The sequence below is a fragment of the Wasmannia auropunctata genome, unplaced genomic scaffold, assembly GCF_000956235.1.
Source record: "Wasmannia auropunctata unplaced genomic scaffold, wasmannia.A_1.0 LD335737.1, whole genome shotgun sequence".
NCBI classification, from domain to species: domain Eukaryota; kingdom Metazoa; phylum Arthropoda; class Insecta; order Hymenoptera; family Formicidae; genus Wasmannia; species Wasmannia auropunctata.
Window position 1 is genome coordinate 486,035 of NW_012027153.1, and position 10,825 is coordinate 496,859.

Consider the following 10,825-nt stretch of genomic DNA (forward strand, 5'->3'; position numbering starts at 1 on the left):
AAATGATTTGTATGTATATGTGTGAGCGCGGTCTGTATCTGTGTATGTCGTGTGCATGGTAGCAGTACCACGTTCCATCGTTCCACGTGCTGTAACATTTCGTACAATTGACAAATATTTATGATTATTGCTGCTTGCAATAAACACAATTAAGATGGTAAGTACATGTGTTTATTGAATATAGAATTTTGCTGTTTTTGTCATATATGTGAGCATAAAGTAGGATATGTAGACCTTCATGCATCTTAACCTTATCGAACTCTATATCATAATTTTCATTTGCCGCAAATGCAATTAGAACAATTACATTATCCTTATATTGTCTGCCTATACAATATCGATTTATCATTATAAAATATATTATTTCGTATCGATTATTATGAAAAAAATATCTTTTGTAATAGGCAACTGAAAGGAAGGGCACCTTTAAAGTTGAGTATCTTCAAGAAATTGAGAAAAACATACAAGCGAAATGGGACTCCGTAAAGATACACGAAGTGGATGCACCATCTCAAGATAAAAGCTCACCAGATGAAAAGTTTTTGGCAACTTTTCCATATCCTTACATGAATGGACGTCTTCATCTCGGTCATGCGTTCTCATTATCAAAGTGTGAGGTATATATCCAAAATTTCTCAAATTGTATACATTTTCTAACAATCTTATATGTCTTAAATATCTTAAACATATGCAATAAACTAACAAATATGTGTAACAGTTTGCTACCAGATACAATCGCCTTTTGGGAAAGAAAGTGCTCTTCCCCTTTGGATTTCACTGCACGGGTATGCCTATTAAAGCATGCGCTGATAAATTAAGAAGAGATATGGCAACATATGGTTATCCACCTAAGTTTCCTGAAGAAATGGAGATAGTGGAAGAAAAAGAGGATAATGTACTAAAGGATAAGAGCAAAGGAAAGAAGGTAAAAATATTCTAATAATTTTCATTATAATGATACAACATATATTTTAAAGAAATCGAAAATTGATTGATGTTAATTGATGTTTCAGAGTAAGGCAGTTGCTAAGGCTGGCGCAGCTAAACATCAGTGGCAAATTATGCAATCTCTTGGCTTGCAAGATGAGGAAATCAAGAATTTTACTGACGCTGCATATTGGTTGGATTACTTTCCACCACTTGCTGTACAAGACTTAAAATCTATCGGTCTTCATGTAAGTAAAACATAAAAATTTTTACGTAATCTTCTCAATTTTATATACCCAATTTTTAAAAACTTTAGGTGGATTGGCGAAGAACATTTATTACGACAGATGCAAATCCGTTTTATGACTCTTTTGTACGCTGGCAATTCTATCATTTGAAATCACGGAAAAAAATCAAGTATGGAAAGAGATACACTATTTATTCACCAAAAGACGGTCAACCTTGCATGGATCATGATAGATCCACTGGTGAAGGTGCTGGACCACAGGAATATACATTGATTAAAATGAAAGTTCGATGTCCTGAGAAAATAAAGTAAGACTTTTGGATTATATTATTCTACAATTTATTGACGTTTTCTAATTCGTAAAATAAATAATATGATTGCAGGATGCTACCTTGCAAGAATAAAGTTCATAAAGGTTATAAACCAGTTTATCTCGTAGCTGCAACTTTGAGACCGGAGACAATGTACGGTCAAACAAATTGTTGGATTCATCCAGACATGAACTACATAGCGTATACTTTAGCATGCGGGGATGTATATATTTCTACAGAACGTGCGGCCAGAAATATGTCTTATCAAGGTTTCTTCAAAGAAGAGGGAAAAATAGACATTATTCAAAGACTCACGGGCAAAGTACTATATATTTGCTCATCACCGATTATTAGTTATATTTTCAAGATTTTTACATAAGACACGCTTTTGTAGGACTTGTTGGGACTCGAATTGGAAGCACCTCTGACATCTAATAAGGTGATTTATGCATTGCCTATGTTGACGATAAAAGAAGATAAGGGCACTGGTATTGTAACTTCCGTTCCTAGTGATTCTCCCGACGATTATGCCGCATTGGTGGATCTGAAAAAGAAACAGCCACTTCGAGAAAAATATAGAATCGCCGATGAGATGGTGTTGCCATATGATCCAGTGGGTAGATTCTATAAAATATATATAATATATATAAAACATAATTATGAGCGATTGGTAAGAATCATGAATCTTTCATATTCTAATGTATTAGATCCCGATCATCGAAGTTCCAGAACTTGGCAATTTAGTAGCAGTGACATTATATGATCAGTTGAAGATTCAATCTCAAAATGATAAAGTTAAACTCGCAGAAGCAAAGGAAATAGCATATCTGAAAGGATTTTACGATGGTGTACTATTAATAGGTCCATATAAGGGGAAAAAGATACAAGATATAAAGAAATTAGTTCAGAAAGAGATGATTGACAGCGGCGAAGCAGTGATTTATTATGAACCAGAAAAAACTATCATTTCAAGATCAAATGATGAATGCGTAGTGGCTTTATGTAATCAATGGTATTTGGATTATGGTGAAGAAAATTGGAAGAGGGAGACTCTTGAGGCATTAAAGAATCTCGATACTTTTCACGACGAAGTTAGAAAGAATTTCCTGGCCAGTTTTGACTGGTTACATGAGCACGCATGTTCCAGGACGTATGGACTTGGTAAATAAATATATTAATACGAAAGAGAAATATTTATTCTTGGAAATATCTTAATTCTTATATTTTTAGGCACTAAATTACCATGGGACGAAAGTTGGTTGATAGAATCTCTGTCAGATTCTACTATTTACATGGCTTATTATACAATAGCGCATTTTTTGCAAGGAGGAACTTTTAAGGGAGATGTACCTAATGCATATGGAATAAAGTAAATAAGATTAAGATGATATTTAAAATTGATGTTATATTGTTTTATCTATGGTGATTATTAATATCTAACCGTTTCCATTAGGGCTTGTGATATGACTCCGGAAGTATGGGATTATATTTTCTTCAAAGACGCTAAACTGCCTTTGCATAAAATAAATATAAAGAGAGCAGTTCTAGATAGTATGAGGCATGAATTTCAGTATTGGTATCCTGTGGATTTGAGAGTATCAGGAAAGGATCTGATACAAAATCATCTTACATATTTCCTTTATAATCATACAGCCATATGGCCAAACCAACCTGAATTGTGGCCGCGAGGAATAAGAGCAAATGGTCATCTGCTTCTCAACTCGGCAAAGGTAGCACGAAATTGCATAACATGTTTGTTACGTAAAATTTTAATTGTTGTTTCAACAAACAGATGTCTAAGTCAGAGGGCAACTTCTTAACGCTTGCCGAAGCTGTAGAAAAATTCTCGGCTGACGGAACGCGTCTCTGTCTCGCTGATTCTGGTGATTCGATAGAGGACGCTAATTTCATTGAAAGCTCAGCCGACGCGGGAATTCTTAGACTGTATACCTTTATAGAATGGGTCAAAGATGTACTGAATACGAAATATCAGTATCGTTACAATAAGCTGCAAGACTTTCACGATAATGTCTTTCAAAGGTACTTCTACTTTTTTTATTTTTTAAAATCATTACTATAGAACTGAAATAATATTTATTTGATGCAGCGAAATAAATTTGAAAATACGAGAAACTGGCGAAAATTATTCGAAGATGCTTTACAAGGAAGCATTGAGGACGGGATTTTACGAACTTCAAACTGCTAGAGATAAATATTTGCAATTAAGTCCAATGATTAATTTGAATCTAATTAAGAAGTACATAGAGATTCAAGTGATTCTTTTAGCTCCCATTTGTCCACATATTTGCGAATATATATGGGGAGATTTACTTAAGAAGGTAAGTTTTACGCACTGAAGCATAATGTTTGTACATTATTAGATTATCTTTTTTAATTCATCAATGTGGTTTATTAGCATGGCAGTATATCAAATGCAAGATGGCCTGCGGTAGGAGAAATAAACGAAATTTTAATAAAATCATCTCAGTATCTAATGGATGCTGCTCATACATTCAGAATTCTTCTAAAAAATTACATGACACCGAAAAAGTCTAAGGCAAAGGACGACACTGCCAGTGTAGAGAAACCTAGGCAAGGGATTATCTGGGTAGCTAAGACTTATCCTCCTTGGCAAAGTGTCATTCTTACGACGATGAGAGAAATGTACTCTGTAAGTCATAGCGATAATTTATGTATGTGTAACATAATATTTCTCGTGTGTTAATATTTTTACTACTCTATAGAAAAATGGAAATAAGTTACCAGACAATAAAGCACTCTCCACAACGTTCGCCGGCAAAGCAGAGTTGAAAAAATATATGAAAAGAGTAATGCCTTTCGTGCAGCTTGTGAAGGAGAAGGTGGAGACTGTTGGTCTCAGTGCGCTGAATTTGACTCTTGATTTTAACGAATTCGATGTACTCGAGAACAACAAAGAGTATCTCCAAAGTACATTAGGCGTAAGCAAAAATTATATTAATTTTCGTCTTATCTATGTATCAACGTATATCTACCATATTTTTATTTATTACCCAGCTTGATGATATTATCATTAAATATACGGACGAAGCTCCAGAAAAGACGAAAGAAGAATGCTGTCCAGGTGCTCCCTACATGAACTTTTCTTCAAAGCCCGTAGTTTCAATATGTCTTGTTAATCCGCAATGTTGTAGCAATTTACTTGAACTGCCTATGAAAATTTCAACCGTAACAGCTGCAGATATTGCGTCCCATGTCGTAAAACAGAATCGTGCACACATAAAAGGTATTTAAAAAATTCTGTACAATTAGTGAACTAGTTTATAATGCAGAATCTATTAATATACATTTTGTTCAGATCCTGCTTCAATCGTGTTATATCGGTATGACGATCCGAATCTGGGACCTAGAATTAAACCAGTAGCAAGAAACATTTTAAATGGAAAAATTGAGATTCCATCAGATTCTGTATTTAATGTAAATACAGAAACAGAAAGCGTCGAAGTCAGCATTGCAGATTGCACGTATCCAATAGGGAAATATTTAATATATATCGATAAATCTCTGGAAAAATAAACAGTCGATTTGATCCAAGCGATGAAATATTTTACTACTATTAAATAAGTATAAAATAATTTTTAAAAATATTAAGAAATTTAGAGATTATATTTCATAAAACAGCAAATGTCAGCGTTTATTAAGAATATGATTTATCTCTTTAATTCTTAAATACTTAGGTGAGAAGTCTTCTAACTCCAAGTTCATAATTTTATTTATGCACATGTCACTATTTCTATTTAGTTGATATTTTAAGTTATTTTCCCGAGTATTTAATGTCTATGTTTTAAAATTCTTAAATAAACATTATATACTGCTGTAAAAAATTGTTATCGATCTTGCTCGCGTATCAAGACTTTAAATATTTGTTTTGTTCTAATTAAAAGAGATGTGTTATATAAATACAAACATACATTTCTGGGAATAGATAAAGAATATACGCATTTTGTATAATACACGACATAAAAATATTTTATTTTTTTTATTGCTTTTTATCATTTAATAGAAATACGTTGTGAAAATTCTAATATAAAAATTAATAAATCTTTCAAAAAATAATATACTGATCTCGAACAATATTAACTTGCGCAATTTTATGAACAATTACTGACAAATGTGTCGTTATCTATAGGTCGTATATATTGCAGTAATCACTCCTCAAATCATTTTGTTCAAATCATTTAAACTGATCGTCTTGGCACGAAAACGAGAGCTAGGCACGGGCATGCGAGTACTCCTTCAGCAATAAAAGTATTTATCTTGAACAATTAATTGACAAGATAAAAAATAAAAATTAGTAGTTTATCTTTAATAATTTTAATCACAGCGCATAAGTGTTGATATCTGTAAAATTTTCGCAGATCGCTGGCATTTATAGACGCCGTAAGTAGAATTATTTTCCCAGAATCTCTGGCGTGATATGCCGATTTACTTCTGCTCGAATCAGCTCAATGTCCTCCGCGAAGATCTTGCAGCAGCCGCCGATATAACGAACCCCCAGGTTCAACCATTCCGATATGGGCAGATTCAGGGAATGATCATCCTGGACCGCGATCCACTCGCCGCTCGCAGACAAGCTGCCACCTCTGTTGGGATACACCACCAGGGGAATGAAATCCTGCCCCGACGACGCGCCCTCGACGTTGATACCCTTCAACAGAGGAGTCACGTGCTTCGGGTCGATGCAGTTCACGCCGACCGCGACGATCTGCGACGGCAAGGCGCGGTAGCAGCGCACGGCCGTGCTCTGAAACACGCCGCCGTCCGATATCGACTGATTGTCCCGGCACGAAAACGAGAGCCAGGCACGGGCGTGCGGGTACTCCTTCAGCAGCTCCAGAAAGGCCTCCGCTTCCTCGACGCAGGGTATGGTCTCGAAGGCCAGCAGATCGACACCGGCGTCCAGCAGCGCCTTGACGCGCGGTCTGTGCCAGTCGATCAGCTCTCGCCGGGACATGCTCTTCCCGTAGAAACCGGTGTATTCGGACGCGTCGTGCAGGTAAGCGCCGTAAGGACCGCACGATCCGGCGACCATGGGTCTCGACTCGACGGGGATGCGCTTCTCCCGGACGTGGTCGTCCACGGCTCCCCTCGCCAGGCGTACGGACTTGTCGAACAAGTCCAAGCTCTCGCGTTCGCTTACATTCAGATACTTCATCATACCGGGCACGGACGCTTGGTAGGTGTTAGTCTCGATGATGTCGGCACCGGCGCGCAGGAAGTCCATGTGCGTGTCGTATACGGCGGCGGCGTTAGTCTGGAGGAACCGCGCCGTCCACAGCGGATCGTTGTCGATCTTCGTGCTCACGTGCCGCGACAGTTGCCCGGAGAAGCCGCCGTCCAGGACCTTCGGGACGTTCTGCCGATGTTCTACCAGCATGATTGTTGATACGGAGTATTAAGAGTAGCGAACGGACGTCACAGATCCACTTGATATCCACACGTGTCACTTGGATTGGATTTGCACGATTTTAGAAGGAGGCTTCTTTCATTCTCGTCCTGCGGAGGATTTGTTCCACTTTGAAATTCTCTCTGATTAATTTCGACCGATCATCAAAATCGCATGTACATACAGTGGGGTTTCTTAGCACTAACCTTGGCAGAGCGAATTGTTTTTTCTTGCCTCTTGTGTCACAGAAAGTATTTGACTTGCTCAGAAAGAACAACAAATTATTAAGATTTGTCACTCGCGAATAAACAATATGAAGGCACGAAGGATATTATTTTAAATCGAATCGAACGTTAATTCTTCTGCTTCTTCGTTGCGGCCATCTTGGATACCGGCGTGGAAGGCAATAATTAATAAAGCTCCGACGCACGCAGCCTTATTATTGCCTCGATAGTGCTATTGCAACCACAACCCGCAGACCCATAAGACTACCCACTTATATCCTTGGATGTATTACGTTTCATGCATGACGCATATGTTGCATCATATTTATTATTGTTGTTCACCGAATGTTAAAAACAAAGATAAATGATGCATGAGCTTCATATGTAAAACGGAACATGCACCCCTTGTTTTACGTCAACGAACGATAAAGATATAGTGACACAACAGCAGATAACGCGCTCGAACGTAGTCTATGGGTGCATTCTGTTTTATACATGATGCGCATAACGTATATCATTTTATTATTTAACATTCAGTAAATAACAAGGATAAAATGATACATCATGACCGATCTTTGTGGCTAAACATAGGTAGTGTACATTCGTTATATTCGAAATAAAACGGTACACGATGTGCCAAAGAACCGAAAAAGTTTAAAAGGATAAACTAAAAACTTAGAAACTTCATTCAATTAATTACGTCAAACTATAAAAATATAATATGCCATTTGTAAATTACTTTACCCTTTTTTTATGTACTCGACGTTATAACGCTGTCGCGTCGCTTGATAACCGTTATCTATGTCTCGAAAATAACATTCTTCAAATGACTCTCCTGAGTGCATGCACTTTTGCAATCCCTCTCTCTTGAGTCACTCACGAGATCTTGCAACATGATGATTGCAATGATTTCTTCAACTACGATGCAGCAATTTCTTTACGAATATTTGTTTTAAGTTTATCAATATATACTCGAAGGTAGGTTGTAGGTTTGATAAATAACAATTGTATGAAATGATTCCAAGAATGCATTACAAGAGTATTTCTTTTTACAAAAAGAAAACCCTTGACTGCTGCTAAAATTTTTTATGCAAGCAAAACACAATTAAAAATTAAATAAAAATATTTAGCAAAAAAGTATAAGTTTTGAAAAGCTTTAAATAAGTGAAATGTTATTATAATATAAATATTATTAAGTTTAAAATTGTATAACCAAATATTGATAAAGCAATTGGTTGCATACAAGAGTAGTCGGGAGACCGCTATAAATTGTATGTTTTTGAAATCAATAATTTCTGATGAAACTATCGATTTTTTTACTCACATTTAAATGTTTTCTGAGCAAACATACACGATTTGTATTTATTCTAAATTCGATGATTGATTATACTAGCTGAATCAGTGCCAGTCTAGAGGATTGTAAGTGATAAAAAAGAAGATAGAGATACTGCTACAATGATACTATACGCTAAATCAGAGTTAATAACTTGAGTAAAAGATATCAAATTGTTACAAGTACCGAGAACCAAGACACATACTCCTTCAATCCTTTGTTAACTGAAGGTTGGCAGTAGCCAATAATAAAATATATACGTGGAAAAAACTTTTGTAACATTTTTATATTTACGAGAAATTGCTTTTCTTAATTAAATATAGCGATACTATCTTTATCGGGTGCAGAATATTAAATTAAATTTTTTTACCCTTGATATTTGAATCTCGGTTACTGAAATATCGCTTGAAAGAAAAACTATAATATATTTAACTTATAAAAATTTTACAGAATTAATTTATTAATATTTAATAAGTCTATATAAATTTTTTATTTTTATTAAGACGAAATTTTTGCAAGCTTATACTTTACAATATTCCAAGGTGATTTTCTGTGACGGCATGTGGCTGTCCCATCTGTTCTCTGAATTCGGATGTATTGAAAATATCTTCAAATCTGTAAATAACAATATAGAGACAAATATATAAAAATTGTCGAATATATATTAGAATTAGGTCGATCTGTCAGTGATAATCGTTATAAATACCCTATATCTTGGTCTCGCCCAAGCAAAACTTCTCGCATCACATTAGACGATGATAAAAATGGAAGTCTTCCAACCTTCTCAGTGGCCTTCAATTCCATCGCTAGGCGCAATGGTGCATGCAACCCTTGCGTATTTCTAAGCAATATCATATCCATGCGATCTTGATTTTTTTGATACTGAAACAAATGCAATCACTGTTTTAAATTTACTGTTTTAAAACTGTTTGTCTTTATTAGAATACACAATAAATCTTACATTTCTCTCTGATGCTTCCAAGGGATGTGCGTAACCAACGCTCTGTCGGGTTGCTGACAGGCTAAATAAACAAGAATTAAAAATTGTATTAAAAGAAATTGAACCATATAATCTTAAAGATTTATACAATGGCGAAAGCAAATTCTCTCATACTAAATTAATTATTCTAATGCTATGTTAGCTAATTTTTGTGACTTAAGTTTTTCGAGTTTAATTAAATTTTCATACCCCGACACCATCGGATTGGGTACGCCGTAGTTGGTTCCATTCTTAATGTCAAATTGCTCGGGTACAGCAGGCTTGGGGATGATTGACGGCAAACCAAAACTCTAAAATTGTAACAATTGCAATGGAGATGAAACATTGTGTGTCAAGTTCAGTTTTCTATCACTGTTTTGCACCAAGCAGTGATAAATAAGAATTAGCTTGAAAGCTGCATACAATTACTTTCGCAAAACACAAGTACAAGTTATTATTTTTTAAGATTATTGTACGATTATTAACTGACATTAACAATCTATTATACAAGAAAAATCATTAGTAAACTATAGACAGTCAAAATCGACTGTCATTGTTAACATAACCTATCCATGTGTAATGAATCTCGTACGAGATTGTCTTAAAATTGATAGCGCAAGTGCGTGCGATATGTCGTCGAAAAGAATACCGTCGATTATTACCATTTTGTCGCCTTGATATCACAACGGGAATCACACAAGACAAGAAAGCGCGTCAAAACGACTCGGGAACGACGACGCGTTGGTAATTGACGAAAGTGTAATGTAGAATTTAGAAACAGGTTAGGTTAGGTTAAGAATCTCCGAATCTCGTCGTGTCACGGCGTTCGTGAACTCATCAAATCTCAACGAAACTTGCGCAATTTTTCGAGAATAAAGCCCCAGCAGTCGATCTCGAAGAGTGGGGTGTAGCACGGACACGAACCACGTTCTCGTGCTATGATTTGATCGACAATGTTATAAGATAGATGTGGTACGTAGTTCCTTTTTTGAAAACGTGGGGCGCTAGTGTAGTGAAGGAGATCGCCGGTCCCCATCCAAAGAGCCGGCGTGGCCGCTCTCACGCTTGATGCTAGTGATGCTACCTGTGCTACCTGAACGCGCCTTATAGGAATTAACGTCTAATTGTGACAATTTAAGGTAGGATTATATATGGATATGATTCGTTTTGTTATTTGACAACCGTGTCTGTTATTCAATAATTATTATTTCTCGCGGATACTTTCGGAGAATCGGGATCGCTTGTCTGCGAAAATGATACACATTGTACATACGCACATGCTTATATTTGCATGTCGCGTGATATTTCTGTATAAATATGTGTATCATCTTGTTTTGCTTATACGTTCGCCAGTATCGAGTTAATCGAGAATGTTACAG

At 36.1% G+C, this 10,825-nt stretch overlaps 3 protein-coding genes across 4 annotated transcripts; 1 reads left to right on the forward strand and 2 right to left on the reverse strand.

Moving 5' to 3' along the window:
• Positions 1–18: 18 nt before the first annotated feature.
• Positions 19–5,060, forward strand: LOC105456176 (leucine--tRNA ligase, cytoplasmic). The gene is made up of 16 exons (XM_011700023.1): positions 19–157; positions 405–617; positions 719–925; positions 1,014–1,175; positions 1,244–1,482; positions 1,558–1,807; positions 1,880–2,098; positions 2,193–2,646; positions 2,716–2,854; positions 2,939–3,215; positions 3,278–3,525; positions 3,593–3,824; positions 3,902–4,156; positions 4,230–4,445; positions 4,522–4,750; positions 4,823–5,060. Exons 1-16 carry the CDS (start codon positions 155–157, stop codon positions 5,038–5,040), a joined length of 3,561 nt encoding a protein of 1,186 aa, XP_011698325.1. The 5' UTR covers positions 19–154; the 3' UTR covers positions 5,041–5,060.
• A 417-nt stretch (positions 5,061–5,477) lies between these two features.
• On the reverse strand, positions 5,478–8,655 carry LOC105456178 (homocysteine S-methyltransferase 1-like). The gene is made up of 2 exons (XM_011700026.1): positions 7,117–8,655; positions 5,478–7,020 (listed from the first exon to the last, which is right to left on the reverse strand). Exon 2 carries the CDS (start codon positions 6,899–6,901, stop codon positions 5,915–5,917), a length of 987 nt encoding a protein of 328 aa, XP_011698328.1. The 5' UTR covers positions 6,902–7,020; positions 7,117–8,655; the 3' UTR covers positions 5,478–5,914.
• Positions 8,656–8,933: 278 nt separating this feature from the next.
• LOC105456177 (proteasome maturation protein) lies at positions 8,934–10,347 on the reverse strand. Of its 2 annotated transcripts, none has more exons than XM_011700025.1 (5): positions 10,109–10,347; positions 9,657–9,757; positions 9,429–9,489; positions 9,174–9,349; positions 8,934–9,082 (listed from the first exon to the last, which is right to left on the reverse strand). In XM_011700025.1, exons 1-5 carry the CDS (start codon positions 10,109–10,111, stop codon positions 8,995–8,997), a joined length of 429 nt encoding a protein of 142 aa, XP_011698327.1. In that variant the 5' UTR covers positions 10,112–10,347; the 3' UTR covers positions 8,934–8,994. The 2 variants fall into 2 exon arrangements, with proteins under 2 accessions (XP_011698327.1, XP_011698326.1); XM_011700024.1 differs by lacking the exon at positions 10,109–10,347 and adding an exon at positions 9,876–10,021.
• Positions 10,348–10,825: the final 478 nt, after the last annotated feature.

Bases quoted from the DNA above. Each gene is read 5' to 3' on its own strand.
- LOC105456176 (XM_011700023.1), top strand. The intron at 618-718 runs GTATATATCCAA...TATGTGTAACAG, and splicing joins TCTCATTATCAAAGTGTGAG to TTTGCTACCAGATACAATCG. The intron at 3,526-3,592 runs GTACTTCTACTT...TATTTGATGCAG, and splicing joins CACGATAATGTCTTTCAAAG to CGAAATAAATTTGAAAATAC.
- LOC105456178 (XM_011700026.1), bottom strand. From the start codon at position 6,901: ATGCTGGTAGAACATCGGCAGAACGTCCCGAAGGTCCTGGACGGCGGC.
- LOC105456177 (XM_011700024.1), bottom strand. From the start codon at position 9,938: ATGTCAGTTAATAATCGTACAATAATCTTAAAAAATAATAACTTGTAC. The intron at 9,758-9,875 runs GTAATTGTATGC...TTACAATTTTAG, and splicing joins TGTACTTGTGTTTTGCGAAA to AGTTTTGGTTTGCCGTCAAT. The intron at 9,350-9,428 runs GTAAGATTTATT...CATTTGTTTCAG, and splicing joins TGGAAGCATCAGAGAGAAAT to TATCAAAAAAATCAAGATCG.